The sequence below is a fragment of the Carcharodon carcharias genome, chromosome 3, assembly GCF_017639515.1.
Source record: "Carcharodon carcharias isolate sCarCar2 chromosome 3, sCarCar2.pri, whole genome shotgun sequence".
Classification (NCBI taxonomy): domain Eukaryota; kingdom Metazoa; phylum Chordata; class Chondrichthyes; order Lamniformes; family Lamnidae; genus Carcharodon; species Carcharodon carcharias.
The window spans coordinates 32,156,606-32,178,906 of record NC_054469.1 but is presented as its reverse complement, the minus strand read 5'-3'; the positions used below and the strand labels follow the sequence as shown (position 1 = coordinate 32,178,906).

The window sequence follows — 22,301 nt, the reverse complement described above, 5'->3', positions numbered from 1 at the left end:
TTTCCAGAAATCACCAGTTTCCTGCAAGTGCAAGGTGCTATTGACTGCACCCATGTGGCCTTGAGAGCTCACTGGCATCACCCAGTCATATTCATCAACAAAAGCTGACTCCACTCTTTGAACATGCAGCTCATATGTGATCACGGAAGGCAAATCCTGCATGATGGTGCTTACTTCTCAAGGAGCTTTCACAGTGCCTACATTCTGACCCACTCCCAGGGACCGTAGGTTTTTGAAGGACTTCAGTGATTGCGGGGCTGACTCTTTAGGGACAAGAGATACTCCCAGAAGATCTGGCTGATTACACCAATTCGCCATCCAGAGTGCTACTCAGGGCAGCTACAATGAGATGAGATTCAGATGTTTGAGATTCTTGATTAACAAGGAGGTGAAAGATTATCAGGGGTAGGCTGGAATGTGGGATTGAAGTTACAATCAGATGAGCCATGATCTTACTGAATGGCGGAGCAGGCTCGAGGGGCCGAGTGGCCTACTCCTGCTCCTAATTAACTTCGTTTGTATGTATGTTTGGACCATTCAGGCAGGGCTCTCCAATACTCAACACAGTGTGTCATGTCTGCTCCGCCCTGCACAATGCCCAGCACTACAAAGGGAAGGGGGAGGGATGTCTTGGCTGCAGGAGGTATGGGAGGCCAAGATGTCTTGACAATGAGGACAGTGAAGAGGATGGAGCTGACAAGGGCCAGGATGTCGCCTAGCCACATGCAGAGGCCATAACAGGGCTACAGTATAAGTTCCAACATGCTTCTTTAACTTTCTAGTTTTCTATCCTCAGCTAGCTAGAAGGCCCCAGTTCCCTCTTGTTTACAGACCATTGTACTTTTATCAAATGTACCTTAATTCACCTATCATAAATCAAATTGCACTATTTACCATCTGCCCTGCTGGTGGTTTGATCCTTTCAATGCCCCAAATTGTGGTAATGTGCAGAGCCCTCACACTAAATGCACACATTAGAACCTACATAGCACTCCATTCTCCCACAACTTCAGGCACCTCTAAGGAGAACTGTGATCTCACCCATACTCTCAAAGTCAGTGTGCATGGTAAATTAGAAACAATAGCAACACTAACCTCAGCAGGGATGCACTCATGTGACCCTCACACTTTCTCCTAAAGGGGACGTGACCTGGCAAAGAGCTCTTTCAGACAAAACCAGGTAGATGGATCCACAGGGAGGAGCAGCATGAGAACACCATTCATTCTCCCATACAGATTAATGAGGGAATATCTTCCTGTCTCCGATCGCCACTCAAAGGAAAACGTATCCCTTGACATTTTTATCATACCAAGAAGTTGAGGCAACTCTGGAGGCTACTCACTAAGAGTGTCTCACCTGCTCAAGGGGTTGCTCAGTTGCAACCACTCCTGATTGTACAATCACAGACTCTTACAAGTCTTAGTCCTTAGCATTAGTGTGAGACCGTGATTCATCATTGTGGACATACCTGCACTGACCGTGAAGAGGTCTACAAAGAGCTGCATAAGCTTCACATGGATAGCTGCACAGTCCGCAGCACGGTCCAGCACTGAGGCCCATTCTACTCTCTCACCTCATGCACTAAAACTCCAGTCTTTCAATGATGTCCTATGCACTTTAGTTGCAAACCCTTTATGTAAGATCTACTGCCATCCTTGACAGGAGATGAGCAGGCCAAACAAATCTCTATGTGAGGCCTGAAAAAAAGTTTCAGTCAACTGCACACATACCTCAAATCCTACACTCAAATCCCTCTTGCATCAAGGCTAACTTGCCCATTTCCTCCTTACTTGTAGCATTCATTTGCATGTTAGTTCAAAATAACAAGTCACCAAGGAAGACCATTAACGATTAGGGAAAGAGTAAGGCCCATAAGGGACCAAGGGGGTAATCTATGGGTGGAGCTAGAGGACATCGCTAAAGTGTTGAATGAAAACTTCACAACCGTCTTCACTCGAGAATGAGGATGAAGATATGGAAGTCAGGGAAAGAGACTGCAAGGTTCTTAAGCAAATTGATATATGGAGTGACAAGGTATTGGAGGTGTTGGCAGGCTTAAAAGTGGACAAATCTCCAGGTCCGGATGATTTGTGTGCCAGAGTGCTGAGGGAGGCAAGGGAGGAGATTGCAGGGGCTCAGACCCAAATTTTTAATTCCTCTCTGGCCACAGGAGAGCTGCCAGAGGACTGGAGAACAGCGAATGTGGTTCCACTATTTAAGAAGAATTGTGGAGATAAGCCAGGGAACTACAAACCAGTGAGTCTCACATCAGTGGTAGGGGAGCTATTAGAGAAAATTCTGAAGGAGAGAATCTATCTCCACTTGGAGAGGCAAGGTTTGATCAGGGATAGTCAGCATGGCTTTGTCAGAGGGAGGTCATGCCTAACAAATTTGATTGAATTTTTTGAGGAGGTGACCAGGTGTATAGATGAGGGTAGCGCAGTTGATGTAGTTTATATGGATTTCAGCAAAACCTTTGACAAGGTCCCACATGGGAGACTTATAAAGAAGGCAAAGGCACATGGGATACAGGATAACTTGATAAGGTGAATTCAAAATTGGCTTAGTTGTAGGAGGCAGAGGGTGATGACAGAAGGATGCTTTGCTGACTGGAAGCCAGTGTCCAGTGGCTTACCAGAGGGATCTGTGCTCGGTCCCCTATTATTTGTCATTTATATAAACGACATAGATGACTATGTGATTAGTAAGTTTGCGGATGACACAAAGATTGGCCGGGTGGTTAACAGTGAGGTCTTGAGCTACAGGGAGATATAGACGGGGTGGTCAAATGGGCAGATAAGTGGCAGATGGAATTTAACCCTGAAAAGTGTGAGGTGATACACTCTGGAAGAAGTAATTTGAAAAGGAAGTATTCAATGAACAGCATGGCACTAGGAAGTTCTGAGGAACAAAGGGACCTTGGCATGTGTGTCCATAGATCTCTGAAGGCGGAGGGGCATGTTAGTGGGGTGGTGAAAAAGGCATATGGGACACTTGCCTTTATCAATCGAGTCACAGATTACAAAAGTAGGGAGGTCATGTTGGAGTTGTATAGAACCTTGATAAGGCCACAGCTGGAGTACTGTGTGCAGTTCTGGTCACCACATTATAGGAAGGATGTCATTGCACTGGAGAGGATGCAGAGGAGATTCACCAGGATATTGCCTGGGATGTAACATTTAAGTTATGACGAGAGGTTGGATATACTTGGGTTGTTTTCGTTGGAGCAAAGACGACTGAGGGGGCGACCTGATTGAGGTGTACAATATTATGAGGGGCATGGACAGGGTGGAGAGAGAGCAGCTGTTCCCCTTAGTTGAGGGTCAGTCACAAGGGGCATAAGTTCAAGGTGAGGGGCAGGAGGTTTAGGGAGGATGTGAGGAAAAACTTTTTTACCCAGAGGGTGGTGATGGTCTGGAATGCACTGCCTGGGAGGGTGGAGGAGGCAGGTTGCCTCACATCCTTTAAAAAGTACCTGGATGAGCACTTTGCACGTCATAACATTCAAGGCTATGGGCCAAGTGCTGGTAAATGGGATTAGGTAGGTAGGTCAGTTGATTTTCACCTGTCAGTGCAGACTCGATGAGCCGAAGGGCCTCTTCTGCACTATGATTCTGGATTGGATATGCCCACCACAGCTTCCTCTAGGCATGTAAGGCTGTTTCTGGTTTTTCTACTGTTAAGACAACAATGTAGAACTTCACTCTGTCAGCCCTGAAACGTCATCTACAGTGTTATTTTCCACTTGCTTAGATTTAATTCCCCTCACGTACTCATGGCATCGACCCACACCTCATATCAGGGCAACAGCAGCAAGAGATGCAATGACCTCGATGAACACATTTCCAGAGGTCAGACATGGTGAGCTACAAATAACAGCTTACATGGCCAGGCAGCACACTCACAAATGATGGTCAGTGCTTAATCATGTGCATGTGGGATTATTGAGTAATCGTGTCAGTGCAGACTCAATGGGCCGAATGGCCTCTTCTGCACACTCTGATTCTGTGATACAGGAGTTCATTTTCGGACTCTGATGGGGGCCCACATTCCAGACCCTTAAATTCCCTTAACCATTGAAGCAACTAGCAGCAAGATGGAATGCAGGAAACTTCCAAACATTGCAAGTGAACATATATTTGCAGGTACCAAAACTGTGCACAATGGCAGTACACCCATGCCACCTGTGTGCCTGCAATACTACTTAATCTATCCTTGATTCCATTAATTTAGGTGCAACCCTGACATTTACAGCTGAGGTGGAGACCGCTCTGTCCTGTTGACTGTGATAACTTCAGCAGGTGTCCACTGCTGGCCCAATGCCTAGAGGCCCCCAGCCGGCTAAGACTCTGCTGCAAGTGCACACACTGCAGCTTAATTTGCTGAATGTGATGCCAAGGCACTGGCAGAGGGGAGGTGGAACGGCAGGAAATACTTGGGAGTGTCCTGGAATGAAACCCCCAGGGTGCTGGGCTGACACTCCTCCTCCCTGTGGGTGCCCAATGGCACTTCCATGATACGATGAGAAGGGGCCCCTGGAAAGGGTTGGGCGGGTTGTTGTCAGGGTGCCCCACCCACGTCTCGCCTAGCTTCTGCTGCACTGCACACGTGACTTGAGTGACAGTGCAGATCTGAGCACTTATCTGGCAGCCACTCTGTTCTGCTGAACATGGTTTCCAAGGTGCCACCACCTTTTCCATGGAGGCAGCCAAGCACAGACGGACTCCTCCAGCCTTTGGTCCAGTCTGCGCATGGCCTCTGGTAGCTCTGCTTGATGTTCCCCTGCCTGTCTCTGAATCTCCAATATGTCTCTTAGGGGCAAGTCCAGAGGTTCGTCATCTGCATGAGTCTGAGCAGGGGTCTCGTTTCCAGTAGTCCTCCAAGTGTCAGAGATGTCAGTTGTCACTTCCTGTGCCAGCTGTGGACCTGTGTCAGTAATGTGCTCACCAGATAGTGAACCCGAGCCTACTCTAGAACATGGACCCACTGAGCTGACCGTATATGTGCTGGTGGAGGATGCAGGTGAACGCAGGGATGGTGCATCCTCTGGAGCTCCTGAGGCACCCTCTTCAGAGGTGGGATTGGACATGAAGTTGTGGTTGGTTTGGGTTGATGGCCTTCCCCCTTTACTTGCTAGTGTTTGGAATAGAGAAAAAAATATTTAGTGATTGACTAAGCAGGCTCCTTAACTAAATAAAGGTCTCATTCTGTGGGCACAGCTGACAACTGCAGACTGGAGGCATCCTCACTGACTTCCTGGGGCAGCTTCAGCTGAGGCACAGCCCTGTTTCTCCCCAGCTACCTCTGCGGCCTGCTCTTCATATGGGATGAGGACTCATGTTCAGAATTCCAGCTCCAGTCGAGGAGCGCTCCCATTGTTGTGCATGTTCTTGTCCTTCAGAAAGACCAAAAGGGTTTGACTGCATCCTAAAGGTTGCATGAGCAGTTCAGGAGCATGCATGCCTATGGCAGCTGATTAAGAAGCAAGAGAGTCTTGCAACTGATATAAGATTGAGTGCATGAAGTGGCTGGTGCACGTTCAGTACAGATGTCCAATCTGCTGGTGAGTGCTGCAACCCAAACTCCTGTGTGACAACCCTGTGCACTCACACTTAGACTGTTTGATGCCCTTATGGGTGTCAGTTTGCAGTGAGTAGATGGTGCACGTACCCTGACAGAAAGCAGGCAATTGTTCATCCTCTTGCAATATGGCTGGACCCACAGGCGCTAAGCCCCACTGCAACCTCCACCCAGGCCGCTGTGGTCAGACAGGAGGTCCTCTTGCTGCCATCCTGGGGAAACAGCATCTCCTGCCTTTCCTGGATGGGCTGCAGGAGTCTCCAGGGCTTCACTGAACCATGGGGCCACACTCTGCTTTCTTTTCTGGGATATCCTGGTCTTGGCAGACTATGGAGTTCCTAGAAAATCCAGAGTTCCTGGCCAACAGTGAGTGAATGGCTGCCCGGGCACCCTTTAAATATGGTGCCCAGACTTTTGAGCCCATAATCTAACAGCGGTAATGGTGACTTCCTAACTACCCCCATGAGATTTGCTGCACTCCACATGGGCGCATAGGTAATGAGCTGAACAGCCGCAGCTGAAATCATTCCAACTTGCATAAAAGCAAAAAACTGCGGATGCTGGAAATCCAAAACAAAAATAAAAACACCTGGAAAAACTCAGCAGGTCTGACAGCATCTGCGGAGAGGAACACAGTTAACGTTTCGAGTCCGCACAACTCTTCAACAGAACTAAGGAAAAATAGAAAACAGGTGAAACATAAGCTGGTTTAAGGGGGGGTGGGACAGGTAGAGCTGGATAGAGGGCCAGTGATAGGTGGAGATAGCCAAAAGATGTCATAGACGTTAACTGTGTTCCTCTCCGCAGATGCTGTCAGACCTGCTGAGTTTTTCCAGGTATTTTTATTCCAACTTCCATGCCTGGCACCAAACTTAGTCTTCAGAACTTGATTGCACCACGGCCAAATACTGAAATTTCCAGCGTCGTTTACATGACTAAACACATTTAGATCAGAAAATTAGAATGCCTGTACTTTGAGCACATTTCTTCCAATTGGGTACACAACCATGTCAACAGAACCCTGATTGTAGCAGGGGTCAGGTCGATAAGGTGGTTAAAAAGGCATATGGACAACTTTCCTTTATTAGTGGGGGTGTGGAATATAAGAGCAGGGAGATTATTCTGGAGCTTTGTAAGCCGCTAGTTAGGCCGCAACTTGAGTGCTGTGTGCAGTTCTGGTCACCTCATTACAGAAGGTCTCCTTGGGGGAGATGGTGGCGTAGTAGTAAAGTCAGTGAATTAGTAATCTGGTGGCCTGGGCTAATGCTTTGGGGATATGGGTTCAAAACACGCCACAGCAGCTGGTGGAATTTAAATGCAATTAAATAATCTGGAATATAAAGCTATCCCCCAATGGTAACCATGAAACTATCAATAGTTGTAAAAACCCATCTGGTTCACTAATGTACTTTAGGAAAGGAAAAAGGCCATCCTACCTGGTCTGGCCTACTTGTGACTCCAGGCCCAAAGCAATGTGGTTGACTATTAACTGTCTTCTAAAACGGCCTGGCAAGCCATTCAGTTCAAGGGCAATTAGGGATGGGAAACAAAGGCTGAACTTGCCAGCGACACCCACATCCTTAAAAGAATTTTTTAAAAAGGATATAAATGCACAAAATTATAGAAGAGATTTATGTTGCCAGGGCTGGAAAATTGCAGTTATGAGTAAAGACTGGATAGGCAGGGGTTGTTTTCCTTGGTACAGAAATGGTTGAGGGGAGATTTGAATGAGGTGTACAAGGTTGAGGGGGGTCTGGATAGAATGGATGGGAAGAGCCTATTTCCCTTAGCAGAGAGGTCGGTGACTATGGGGCTTGGATTTAAAGTGAATGGTAGAAGGATTAGAGAAGAAGTGAGGACTTTTTTTTACCCAGAGGGTGGAAGGAATCTGGAACTCACTGCCTAAAAGGGTAGTTGAGGTAGAAACCCTTAATGGTCTGGATAAGCACCCGAAGTCCTGTAACCTCCAGGGCTACGGACCAAGTGCTGCAAAATGGGATTAGGCTGGGGGCCCATTTCTCGGCTGGTGCAGACACGATGGGCAGATGGCCTCCTTCTATGATGTAAGTTTTTCTACATTTTTCTAAATTTTCTTAATATCTGAAAAGCAGCAATGTGCAGGGATCTGGGGAGATGGCAGGGGAGTGGCAGTACGTGAACTGCTCCTTGGGAGAGCCAGCATAGACAAAGTGGGCTGAATAGCCCTCTTCTGTGCTGTAACAGTTCTATGACCTGCATTTCAAGTTACAGCTCTGGTGGTTATTAACACGTACAGCAACAACAAAAAGCATCAAAACACTCCTCATTAATCCTGAGGACATTGGCTTTTATACAGCTTGTGTTATTCCTCCAACAAATTTTAGACATTGTATATTATTTACACAATACAAACCAAATCCATTTGCCAATTTTTCCTAATCATAAGAGGTAGAGGTTGTAAAAACAGCCACAAAAACTGTACGCCGCAAACTTCATTTAGCGTATAATACTTATCAAGTTGGGGGGAAAAGCTATTGGATAAAACTGAATTGCAATTAGCAGTATTTGGAAAATTTCATTAATTAACTTAAAAGCAAAATACGGCAAATGCTGGAAATCTGAAACAAAAACAGAAAATGCTAGAAAACTCAGGAGGTCGAACAACATCACGGAGAGAAAAACAAAGTTAACGTTTCGAGTTCATACGGACTCGAAACGTTAACTCTGTTTTTCTCTCCACAGATGCTGTTAGACCTGAGTTTTCTAGCATTTTCTGTTTTTGTTTCATTTATTAACTGCCTGTCCTTTAAAGGAGTAATTTTACCAAGAGTAGGTCACTGAATCGAGCAGTGTTTGAAAACTGGAAAGAGAAGAAAATACTAATTAGCATTCTGTTAGTGAGGCCTATAGCCATTGGCTCTGGAGTAGTGAATCATAGGGAAAGGCTAGGCTATTCAGCTATTCGAGCCTGTTCCACTACTCAATGACTAAATTGCTGATCTTACCTCAATTTAATTTACTTGCCTTGGTTCCATATCCCTTGAGAGCCAAACCTAACAAAAATGTATCAAGCTCAGTTGAAAATTTCAGTCGACCCAGCATAGCTTTTCAGGGAGTGAGCTCCAGATATCTACAATCCTTCACATGCAAGCGCTTCCTGATTTCACTTCTCAATAACTTGACTTTCATTTTTAACATTATGCCCTCTGGTCTGGATTTCACCCACCAAAAACAAGTCATTCTGTATCTACTCTGTCAAATCCATTATTTCAAATACCTCAATTAGATCACCCACAAACCGCTAAATTCAAGGGAACACAAGCCAAGTTTATGACGATATTTAAGGCTGGGATATTTTTGGTGTCTCAGGGAATCAAGGGATATGGAGAACGGACAGGCAAGTGGAGATAGATGCCCAGCTATGATCGTATTGAATAGCAGCTCAAGCTCAGTGAGCCATATAGTCTACTCCTGCTCTTACCTCGTTTTCTTATGTAACCTATCACCACAATTTAGCCCTTTATGATATGGTTATCGCTTTGGTGAATCTTCACTTTACTTCATCCACAGCCACCGTAAATCACAGTGCATATGTTGACCCAACGTATAAAATGACCCCACTTTCTCAGTGACAAAATGCATGTTTAGACCTATACTCTCATGAGTTGGCCTCAATTTTTCAGCTCAGAGATGCATGTTTAGGGTTACACCTGCCTTATAAGGTGGTGCATGGGATCAAGCAAACGATATGGGCCATGTTAACAAGACGCATGGAAGTTTAAGACACAACTGCACAAAGCAGACTGATGAACAGAAACGGGTCCTTCCATAACAACACGGGCAATTTACATTTTATATTCAACATTTAGTTGACCCTTTTTTGGAAGGAATTTTCAAAGTTTCAATAGTTAACTTATATGCTGCCATCAACTGTAATACGGTTTTCACAATGTCCAGTGCCCAAAACTGAATCAGCACTCCAGACAGGGTCTGACAGTTGTAGATGGCTAAAACAGAGCTCCAAAAGAGAAAGGTGGGGATTAATGGTAAACAATCATTGGTAAACCATTGGGATGAAATATTACAGAAACTTCACAGATTACTGCACCATAAGATGGTGAAGTAATTGTAATCTTCACAGTATCGCTAAAATGCTTTTTAGCAGCTACTACATTTCTTTCTCCTAAGTCAGTAAAGATGGCCACGATTAAAAGAGACACTTTTACATAAATGTATTAACCTCTATTTAGTTACTAGGAAATTTTCCTTAAATTGTTCTTTTTACTCCCTTTAGTCAGATTTACCAAGATCTAGGAGTGTGAATGGGTAGCTGAACCTACAGGAAAGAACAGACCAGCAGACTCAAGTTGCTCAACAGAATTAAATTTACTTAAAATATAAACAAACTACATTTCCAGTGTAAAATAATGTGCAGTCTGAACCATAATTAGTCTTTTATCTAATGTTCCAGATCACAGACCATCATTTTTATTTCAAAGTGTACATATGAGATTCCACAAAGCACAAAATACATGATAATCTACTGTACCTTTCACTTGCTTCTTCATCACTTTGCAAAAGGTTATCATCAAGCTCTTCATCAGATTGGTCCGACTGATTCTAAAGTGGATTGTTTTTTTAAAACAAGCATCAAATGCAGTTAAATGAGAAAGCAAGAACATCTTAACCGAAAAACATTTCTAAATTATCTCATGTAAAATTCATTATCTAACAAGCTTTAATTCACAATATCACAATTTTAAGTTCCGATGTCAAAATACAGAATATTTTAAAACTGTTTCTGAACAAAAGTTAACATACCAAATTAGCAACACGGAAGACCAGTGCAAGAAAGACCTCAGCCATAAACTGAAAATTAGCATTTAGTACATTTCTGTATTGCATAGGATAGCACTGATTCTTGTTGTGGTCTCAAATATCTTCCTCATACTCAGATCTTAATTGAAAAACTATGTGCTTTGTTTTGCCTTTATTTTCTGATATTAACAGGTAAGATAATGAATTCTGTTGGTCACTAATGACATTGTAGATGCAGTTGACAATTTTAGAATTGCAATACCAAAAACAATGTGTAAATAGCAATGTACCAGTAAACTAGCAATCTGATTTTGTATTGCTCCAGAACATTGGTCATGAGGCTGGGGCTTTCACCAGCAAACTGCAAATCTCAGGCCGGTGTAAGCATCATCTTTTGCAGCTCGGCTTCAAAACGCATACCATTATCACAAAATCCTCAAAATGCTATTGTCACCACAGGCTTCACACTGGTTTCAAAACCAGGAAATAAAATTGCACTTGTAAACAATATGAATCACCTCTTCAAATCTGCAGCAAATTCAAGAGCAATTTGTTCTCGGTTCAGTTGGAAAAGTGTGATTACTCATTTATCATGATGCAGCCATGGTGGTGTATGAAGGACATTTTATTAGTCTATTAAGTAGCATACATAGTGCAGCATTAACTGTATCAAAAACAGATGACCAGTTGCATTGTCCAATCAAGAATCTAACTTGTGCATGATATACTGCTCATTTTAAAAGTCAAATTTTGCCAAATTTATGTTTATGCTAGCATTCTGCGCATTTATCAAAAGGTGCAGCAAGTCTGTACATCAATCCAGTTTTAAACTAGTGGTACAAATATTAAATCTTTTGCTAGTGCCATGAACAATTCTGCAAAAAAAAAAAAGGGTACAACATGGAGAGAAATAACTCCACTGAGGGATCTCAGAAGAATCCTGGAAACTTTTATGTTCACCTTACCTTTTTGCTCAATCCCCAGTCATCACTAAGCAAGTCATCTTCAAGATCACTGTAAGAAAGACACAATAATTAATGTCTACCATTTAATTTACTGACCACTGCTTTAAGAAATGACTGTAGATTTACCATTTTGGTATCGAATTTGAAATGGTTAAATTATTAATACATTTGCAAGACAATTTATTAAGTGGCTAATATTTTGATTCAACTACTACTGCATGTTTAATAAATTCTGGTGCATTAAGTTGCACTTTCATGCAGCTTGTCATGGTCAGCCAACTTGTAGAATACATAAAATCACAAAAATACAAACTATGTACCAACTATGAAATTATATTTTTTTAATGCATAAATGACACAAAGTTCATTCATTAAAGACAAGTAGCGAAAGTGCTTCAGGTTCTACACCAATTCCCATTTTTGATTCAGACAACAGTATGTATGATTACTGCACCTTTATTTTATTAAAACATGCCAAACCACTACACAGGCATAATCAGACAAAAAACTGTCATCGAACTGAAGAAGCATGCCTAAAAGCTTGATCAAAGAGGTCGGTTTTAAAGGAGCATCTTAAAAGAGGAGACACTGGAAGGCTGTCGGAGAGTTTAGACTGAAGATGCAGCCATCAATGGTGGGAGAGAAAGGAATGCAGGGTGCACAAGAAACCAGAGTTGAAGGATTGCTGAGTTTGTTAGGATCCCCAACTGAGGTTACCACTGGACAAGCCTGATCCCAGGGTGAAAGCCAGCTGATAGATCCTAACTTTTATTTGTTTATTTAGATACGTGGAGAGGGGCAACTGAACAGTCACATAAGTTAGCTGATGAACTTTAAACAAAAGAATAAAACACTGAATCAACAAGGTGGACTATATTGCAATACTCCTTCACCCACAACCATACATTTATAAATATATACAGGTTTGACAGGGTAACACAAGTTACAAAAGCTATCTTATACTTGAATGTTCACAGTAAGTAAACAGACCATCTAAATCTATGGCGCCCTGTGGTCAGACACTGTGAAACCAAGTGACAGGTGACAGCTCAACCAGATGCTATGGATTTCTCAACTGCCCCTAGACGCTTGTCACACCAGGAGCCAACCGGTCTCACTGCACTCTGTCTTTCATGAGGGTTTCCAATCTCCACTCTCCAAGACCTCGACTTGGAATCTTCTCCCAAACCGACGCTTTCTCTCAGATGCCTTCCAATAAGGTTCACCTCCAGGATTTCGAACCCTTCTTCTGATGTTCCCCTTCCCTGGGTCACCACATGCATTCAAGCTGTCTTCCACACACTCCCTCTCACCGACTCAGTCATCAACAGTGCCACTGTTTCACATGTCCATAGCAAGCAGTTACCAACCTTCAGTTGTCTCTTTGGACCTTCTTGCCTCTTGCAAGCTGTTCTCACTTTAAATCTACTTTCTACAGCTTTTATCTCTTTAAATCTGAAGCTTGGACTCTCTCTCCCTCTCTCTCTGCCCCTTAATTAACAGGACCTTTTCCAGGTTCCTGTCCTTTCTTTGACCAGAAGATCTGCTTGGGACTTTCCCCTGTTTCTGTCTCGCTCCTTTGGCCTTGGGACCTTTTGGTTCTTTTGAGAAACCTGCAGCTCCCTCTCCCAGTGTCCAGTCTCTCTGGGGTCTTGGCTTCAAGCTGAACTTAAAACTGCTGTTTCTTTAGTTTTTCTGCATGTGTCTGTGGGAGGGACCTGCCTCTCTGGACCCGCCTCTCTGGACCCATGTTGCTAGGTAACAGCCTAATTCTTCTACATTGCCACAGAAGGCTCTGCAGGCCAGGTCATTGAGTGTATATAAGACTGAGATAGATAGGTTCTTGATTGGTAAGGGGATCAAAGGTTATGGGAGAATGGGGTTGAAAAACTTATCAGCCATGATTGAATGGCGGAGCAGACTCGAAGGACCAAATGGCCTAATTTCTGCTCCTATGTCTTATGGTCTCTTGTTCGTTTAACCTAGCTGCAACAGTTGTAAAAAACTTCATTGTAAATGCAGGCACCTTCTTAAAAGTGAAACTAAAACACAATTTGACTGTTCTTAACACATACATAAATACAAATCAAACTTAAACATTAAAGATAAAAATCATTCCTATCACCCACAAATATCAATATAACTTACTTAAACCATCTCTATTTCCTAACAAGTTCTTATTGGGTTGTATTTTTGAAGAAGGTTACAGAGATAGGAAGAAGTGAGGTCATAGAGCAATGCGAACTGAAGGGTAAGATTTTTAAAATCATGGTTGGTGAAGCTAGTGTTGTTACTAATTATACAAAAAAAGGTACAAAACGGAGAGAAGTAAGAAGTCAACATGGTTCTGTGAGCACAGTGGGTGGATGGGTGAATGTGACTTCATGCAAATTAAATGACGAGTAGTTTTTGGAGAAACATGGATAAGGGTTTCAGCAGCAAATCAGTTAAGTCAGGGTTGGAGGCAGGCCAAGTGGAAGTAGACAGTAATTCAGATGGAGAAGATATGAGGAGTCGATGTTCAGCTCTGTTTTAATCGGATGCCGTGGTGGCAAATGGTTTGGTTCAGTCAGACAGCAGGTTGGCAGAAGGATTAAATCAATGGTAAGGAATAAAATTTGTGGTGTGGTGGGGGTGCTGAAGATAGCTCTGGTCTTCCAAATGTCAAACAGGAGGACAAGAAAAGGACCAAAACATAAAAGCATAACTCCACTTCATTGCCCTCTCCTTATGATGGAGCAGGTGCAATTAAGTAAGCAACTCATGCCGTATTCATTCCAGAGGGAAAGGCAGCAATCAACAAGAGGTACCCTCTCATTATAAAGTAAAAATTATCTTCATAAGGCATAGCAGACTTGTGCAAAACATTACATTGAGTGGGATGAAGATAACACATTGCAGAGCACACCTGGCTTTCATCCTGCTGAAATCTAAAGTTCATCTAAGCCAAGCCTGCACTCCAATCTTTTCATTGATGCGGTTTCAGATAACAAAAATAAATTTCATCATTAGTGAGAATTAATCAGACGTACATAAAAACTGAAACATATTTACAACAGCAGCTCTGGGGGCAGGATCCAATGGGATTTGTAGTTTGGGTGATTTTCTAAAGTTGTCGATTAAATCAATGCACTGTAACCCAGGTATTGCCTTTTTGATGTTTTCCCTCTTTCAACTTCCCTTACATTTGTACTCCAAATTCTAATTCATGGATGTGAAGGTGTTATCATTGTTTTGATGACCCAGTTTGCCGTAGCACCTTTTTAAATCACTTTATCTCATTATCCTGTGGCTAAAAATCTCTCCCACCATATCTATCACAATGGCTCTGTGGAATTTGTCAATATTTTGACAAAATCCTCCCCGCTAATAAAATTATTTTTGATCACTTCAATGTTTACCATCATCAATGACTACCTAACTACTGATCAAGTTAAATGCGTGCCTCAAAAGATTGGTGTGGGAGAAATGTGTTTAGATTCATGGGGCACGAGCGCCAGGGCAAAGTGGGAGCTGTACCTTTGGGATGGTCTTCATCTGAATCCCGCTGGGGCAAGTGTTCTGGCAAGTCGTATAGCTAAGGTAGTAGAAGAGGCTTTAAACTAAATAGTGGGGGCCAGGGATCATGTGAGGGAGGTTGTAGTAAATTAAAGAGAAAGGACAAGGCAAGACAGCAAGGTATCAATAAGGGGAATGAAAATCAAGAGTGTGGCAGGAAGGGACAGAGCCTGTAATGGACCTGCCTGGAGTGTGCTAACAGGTGAGGCCAGTGTGTGTAAAAACTAATGGCTCTGTATCTGAATGCCCATGGCATTTGTAACAAAATGGATGAATTGTCACCTGAAATAGAAATAATTATGTATGACCTGATCGCCATCGCAGAGACCAGGGCTGAGACGTGAATATTCAAGGGTACTTGACATTTCAGAAGGACACAAAGTTAGAATAAAGTTGGTGGGGTAGCTCTGCTAATTGATTGTGACATTAGTACAATAGAGAGAGATGACATAGTTTTAAAGATCACGGTGTAGGTACAGTTTGGGTAGAAATAAGAAATAGTAAAGTTAAGTCACTTGTAGAATTAGCTTATAGGCCTCCTCTAACAGTAACTACGCTAAGATGGGAGAGACAGCAAGAAATAATGGGTGTTTGTAAGAAATCTATAGAAATAATCATGGGTGATTTTAATCTACACGTAGATTGGACAAACCAGATCAAAGGTGGCCTGGAAGCTGAGTTCAAAGAGTGTTTTGGGGACAATTTCTTAGAGCAGCAGGTTCTGGAGTCAACCAGCGAGCAGATTATTCTGGATCTGGTAGTGTGTCATGAGGCAGGATTAATTGACCTTATGGTAAAGGAGCCTTTAGGTTGCAGTGATCATAAAACAAATGAAAAGTTTCTAAAGGCATGTAAAAAGGAAAAGATTAGCAAAGACAAACGTAGGTCCATTACAGGCAGAGACGTGGGAATTTGTAATGGGGAATAGGAAATGGCAGAGAAACTGAACAAATACTTAGAGTCTGTCTTCACGGAGGAAGATACAGAAATCGCCCCCAAAATACCAGAGATTAATGGACCAGTGAGCATCAGGAATTGAAAGAGGTTAGTTTTAGTAACAAAGTAGTACTGGAGAAATTAATGGGACTTAAAGCTCTGGGCCTGATGAGGTAGCCAGATAGTGGGTGCATTGGTGGTCATCTTCCAAAATTCTATAGATTCTATAGGTTCCTGCAAATTGGAAGGTGACAAATGCAACCCAGCCATTTAAGAAAGGAGAGAGAGAGAGAAAATGAGGAATTACAGACCTGTAAGCTTGACATTAGTAGGGAAAATGTTAGAATCTAAAATAAAGGATGTGGTTACTTGACAAATAATGACAGAATTGGGAAGAGCAAACGTGGATTTATGAAAGGAAAACCATGTTTAACAAACTTGTTGAGAGTTTTTTGGGAGGATGAAATTAGCAGAATAATAAGAGGAACTAATGGATGTGGTGCATTTGGATCTTCAAAGGCTATTGCTAAGGTTCCACACAAGAGGTTAGTAAGCAAAATTACAGCACATGGGGTGGGGATAATATATGACATGGATTGAGAATTGGTTAACTGACTGAAAACAGTAGGAATAAAACAGGTCATTCTCAGGTTGGTAGGCTGAGACTAGTGGGGTACTGCAAGGATCAGTGCTTGGGCCCCAGCTATTCTCCATCTATGTCAATGACTTGGATGTGGGGATCAATTGTAATATTTCCAAGTTTGCTGATGACACAAAACTAGGTGGGCATGAGAGTTGTGAAGAGGATGCAAAGAGGTTTCAAGGAGATTTAGACAGGCTTAGTGAGTAGGCAAGAACATGGCAGGTGAATTATAATGTGGAAAAATGTGAAGTCATTCGCTTTGGTAGATAAAACAGAAATGTGAAGTGTTTCTTAAATGGAGAGAGATTGGGTAGTGTTGATGCCCAAAGGGACTTGGGTGTCATTGTTCATGAGTCACTGAAAGTTAACATGTAGGTGCAGCAAGTAATTAGGAAAGCAAATGTTTTGTCAGCCCTTATTGCCAGAGGGTTTGAGTACAAGACTTGCTGCAATTGTATGGAGCCTTAGTGAGACTGCACCTAGGGTGGGGTGTGCAGTTTTGGTCCCCTTAAGCAAGGAAGGATAGACTTGCCATAGAGGGAGTGCAGCAAAGGCTCACCAGACTGATACTTGGGATGGCAGATTGCCCTATGAAGAGAGATTGAGGAGACTGGGCTTGTATGCTCTAGTATTAAGAAGAATGAGATATCTCATTGAAACATACAAAATTTTTTACAGGGCTTGACAGGATAGATGTAGGAAGGACGCTTCTGCTGGCTAGGGAGTCGAGAACCAGGGTACAGTCTCACAATAAGGAGCAGGCCATTTAGGACTGAGATGAAGAGGAGTTTTTTTCACTCAGAGGGTGGTGAATCTTTGGCTGTGGAGGCTCAGTCATTTTTATTTTTGTTTTGGATTTCCAGCATCCGCAGTTTTTTGCTTTTATCTCAGTAATTGAGTATGTTCAAAACAGAGCGACAGATTTTTAGATAAGAAAGGCATCAAGATAGAAGGGAAAAGTGCAGGAAAATGGCTGATCTTCTACCATAATGCCATGATCTAGTTGAATAACGCAGCAGGCTTGAGGGGCTGAATGGTATTACTCCTGCTCCTATTTCTTATAAATTTTTCATCCAGTTTTCAGGAAGAAAGGGTGAGAAGTGTGGACCCAAGATCAGTGTCTTAAACTTAAATAAAGGTGATTATATGGTATTAGGTCTGAGTTGGCTGGAGTGAAATGGGAAAATAAGCTAAAAGATAGGACACTGGAGAAAATTTAAGGAGATATTCCATAACTCTTAGCAAAGATATATTCCAGTGAGAAAGAAAGAATATAGAATAAGGATGCACCATCCATTCCTAACTAAGGAAGTTAAAGATGGTATCAAATTGGAAAAGCACACAATGCTGCGAAGATTAATGGTAGGTCAGAAGATTTGGACAGGTTTTAGAAACCAGCAAGAAAAGAACTTAAAAAAGGAGGGCCAAATTAGAGTATGAGAGTAAGCTAGCTAGAAATATAAAAACAGATAGTGAGAGCTTCTGCAAGTATTTAAAAAAAAACAATAAAGTGAGCACTGGTTCCTTCGAGGGCGAGACTGGAGAATTAATATTGGCAAACAAGGAAATGGTGGAAGGTATTGGAAAACTAGAAGAACTAAAAGCTGACAAGTCCCCTGGACCTGATGGCTTTCATCCTTGGGTCTTAAAAGAAGTGGCTGCCTAGATAGTCAGTGCAGTGGTTATGATCTTCCAAAATTGCTTAGAGTCAGGAAAAGTCGCAGCGGATTGGAAAATCACGAATGTAACTCACCTATTCAAGAAAAAGCAGAGACAGAAAGCAGGAATCTATAGGTCTGTTAGCCCAACATCTGTCATAGGGAAAATGCTAGAATCCATTATTAAGGAATTAATAGCAGGACATTTAGAGAATCTTAAACATCAGGCAGAGTCAACATGGTTTTGTGAACTGGAAATCGTGTTTGACAAATTCTTATTAGAGTTCTCTGGGGAAGTAATTAGCAATGTGCATAAAGAACCCATAGATATGACGTACTTGGACTTCCAAAAGGCATTCAACAAGATGCCACATCAAAGGTTACATCACAAAATAAGAGCTCATGGAGCTCCAAAATACTGCAGAGGCACTGGTCACAATCTTCCTGATAGAATGGTTCGATACAGGGGTAGTGCCACAGTACAGGAGAATTGCAAATTTGACAGAGCAATGAGGTAAGAGCAGGAGTGGTCCATATGGTTCGTTAAGCCTGCTCCGCCATTCAATACAATCATGGCTGATCTTGGGTTTGGACACAGATTCAATTGTGGCACTCAAGAGGGAACTGGATAAGTACCTCGAAAGAAAATTTTCAGTGTTACTGGAAATGGGCAGGGGAGTGAAGCTAATTGAATTACCCATGCAGAAAGCCAACATGGACACAATGGGCCAAATGGCTTCCTCCTGTGCTGTAACCATTTCACTGATCAAACTTCAACTCTAATCCATTTTTGCCCAGGCCTTAAAGTATAGAATGTCACCTTTGCAGCCTCATAAGATTTAAGGTTCAGGAGTCACAGATTACCGAAAATTGGTAGTTGAGAATTCTTAAGTAATTTTAAGGTAGTTTATAAAGAAGCAACAGTGAGGTATCATACATAAACAAAATAGATGGAAAAGACATACAACCCATAACAGGTGAGGATGGTTTACTGGTCCTGGATTGGACAAACAGGTGTGAGAAGCAAGGAGGTGCTGATCTCCATGGCCAACAGTGGCATCTCCTGAGAATGGTTTACTGGTCCCGGATTGGATGACGTCGACCTCCATGGCCGGAAGTGGCAGTTTCTGTTTTCTTCAGTCTTCTTGAGCTTGCCAAAGCGTTAGGCCGATGCCTACATGGTTCACTTTGAAAAGTTCTCCTCTGTCCAAAATCTTCTTGAGTCAGCCAAGATGTTAAGTTACAGCAAGCATTTGTCCACCTCAAGAAGCTCTCTTCTGTTCAAAGTAATTTTCCCGCCCTCAAGCGTCAGTTTATATTTCTTTATTCTAGGAAACTTAAGGCAATCATTTATTCAATTGTCCACTGGCACAGGACAGATGTTCAAGGTAATCCCTCTTATTTCCTTCCAAAGTTCATTCAGTCATCTTGTGGCTCATGCTTGTTAGGACATCCTGTCTAACCTTGCAGATTGTTGGTTTACGCATGGGTCCCCATCCACTCCTAGCAATGTCTTGTTTGTGCTAGAGGGATGTTCTTGACCGAAATAACAGCCCTCACTGTCTTCTGTTTGTCAGGAAACTGCAATGGGAGTTTTCTTTATATAAAATAAAGAAAGAGCTATTCCTATAATATTAAATATATTTCTTAGCATTTTATGAAATTAATATATGGCGGTTTCTTAGTTTCTGTTCTTTTACCATCCTCTGGGTTTTGTAACCTGAACTAGGCAACAACTATTCCCTACTTCTAATTTAGCCTATATATTCATTGACATGATCTTGGTGATGTCCAATACTGTACCTTGTGACTTGGCTTTTCACATTATATCTGCATCTTTTACATAAAAAAAATATAAACAAGGAGTACAAAGATACAGAAATCTTTTGCCCAAGTTGTTCAGCTAAGAGAGCCAATTACAATTCCTCAGTGGCAGAGTGGATAAAGGTGCTGGCTCAACTTAAGTTCCAGTCAATGCTACATTACCTCATGTCAGTCAGAGCCCCAGTTGCTATAATTGGCCTCTGGTCCTCTGAGCTAGTGATGAAAATTACCATAAAAATGTTCCTGCTCCCAAGTAATAGCCATTAATTCTTGCTGGAAAATGATTATGTGCAGGTATTAGGTTGAGGATAAAATTAGACTCATTTGTGCTATCTTCCATGGTTAAATATTGCACTGACATTCATTTTAGATGAAAGCAAACAAAATGGCCCTTGGATGAGGTACCAGAGAATTACAGGCACCAATGGAACTGCACCCCACAAAGCATCTACACCTTAGGAGAAATAGGGAGAAACAGAGAATATGGATGGGGGGAGGGGGTGAAACACTTCTCTCATCCCCCACGTTCTTATTTGCATCCTATTTATTGTTACTCAACAGCTTGACTGAAGTTCCTTCTTGATTTTTTTTTACTAGCCTACATTTATTTTATTCAGAATTCAAGATACTGATCCAAACTGAGGTACATCAAAACTACCAACTGTCTAACTTTACAAAGGTTTTGCTGAAAAGGCATTTTTTGTCAAAGATTTCATCTTGCACTCATCAGGACAATTCACAAGAAAATATCAATGTCAGCGGAAACAAGATATTTGTACTGTAGGAGGAGAGTTCTGATTGGATGGCAATTGGACTCCGACTGGTAGAGGGGTTGCCATGGAGAATGTACCAGTGATGGCGACTAACAGTTAACTGTTACGCCTTGTTTGAAGTTTAAACCAGGCGGCTTGACTCTTGAGTGCTCAAAGCATTGCCCTGAGGAATGAACCAGCAAATGGCTGTCACTTATTTTGTTTAGATGAAACAGGCTTTGTGTTCTTTCTGTCTGCAAAGAACAGGTCCCAGTGTATTAATATACGTAGTTTCCAGGGCAAGTAAATGTGCCACATTGCAAGCCCGAGTGACAAGCTTAAATTGGTTGCCAGCTTAATTCTTAATACATTGAGAATTACTTAGCAAATGTTATCCAATCGCAGAATCACATCTAAGGTTGGACACTGTGTTTTGAGTATTGCAAGCACGCATTGTTTGAATACGGTCTGTACCTTGCCCATTGCGAACAGCAGAAAGAATGTGCTGTTTGATATGATCCATCAGTCTTAGGGATATACAGCCTACATACCTAGCATCAAACCAGCAATGAAATTCATATGCCACATTACTCATCTGAGAGATAGGCAGAATGTCTTTTTGGCTTGATGGCCATATATGTTAATGGCAAATACCACTCATGTTGCTACTACAGAATAGCAGGGTGAAACAGCTAGCTTCACCTGCTGCTCAAATCTTTCAGATACCTTTCTCTGCCAGGGTAACTGGAGGTAGATTGGGAACTTTACACAGCTGAAATTGACAGCCTTGGGCCCATTCATAAGTTTCCCCACATACAGCATGAAATTATCTGATCGGGGTAGGAGGTCTTTGATGCATCCTATTTCAGCACCAAGCTTGCATGGCAAGCAAAAACTCAGGCCCTATTTATGAGGTTGCCAATAAGGCCAATCTTATAGCATGTGGAACCATAAGAGTCCCAACACGTCCACTGACCAGTTAAGATAGGCTTGCAGTATACCATGGTAGAGAACCCCCTGGAAGATTTCTCAACGAGTACATTAGGGAAGAAAGAACATCTACACACATTGCACCTGTCTCAGCTAAACAAAATAAGCGGCAGCCATCACTGGTTCATTCCCCAGGGCAATGACTTGACCAGAGTCAAGCTACCTGATTTAAGTTTCAAAATGCCTGGCAGTTAACTGTCAGTCGCTATCAACTGTTTCATTCTCCATGGCAATGCTTCTACCAGAGGCCACTTGCCAACCAATTAGCACTCTCTTCTCATGCAGTAAAAGTATGTTGTTTCCCATGACATCGGTATTTTCTTGCGAATTATCCTGAAGAGTGCAAGATGAAAAGTTCCAACAAAAACACTTTTTTCCAGCAACACTCAAGTTCTGCAATACCAAAGGACTATTTATAAAGGTTCTTTTGGAAGCCTTCCATCCAATTTGGGGTACAATTACTCCCAGTATGAAAAAACAAAAACAGAATTACCTGGAAAAACTCAGCAGGTCTGGCAGCATCGGCGGAGAAGAAAAGAGTTGACGTTTCGAGTCCTCATGACCCTTCGACAGAACTCCCAGTATGTATTATTCCAA

At 42.3% G+C, this 22,301-nt stretch overlaps 1 protein-coding gene across 3 annotated transcripts in view; it reads right to left on the bottom strand.

Moving 5' to 3' along the window:
* The window catches only part of rbm33a (RNA binding motif protein 33a), a 209,057-nt gene that overhangs the window by 155,739 nt on the left and 31,017 nt on the right, over positions 1 to 22,301 (bottom strand). For all 3 annotated transcript variants that reach the window (XM_041184121.1, XM_041184119.1, XM_041184122.1), the window contains exons 3-4: positions 11,344 to 11,392; positions 10,110 to 10,180 (exon numbers count right to left, since the gene is read on the bottom strand). In XM_041184121.1, coding sequence (XP_041040055.1) covers positions 10,110 to 10,180; positions 11,344 to 11,392 — 120 coding nt within the window. The remainder of the gene's footprint in view (positions 1 to 10,109; positions 10,181 to 11,343; positions 11,393 to 22,301) is intronic.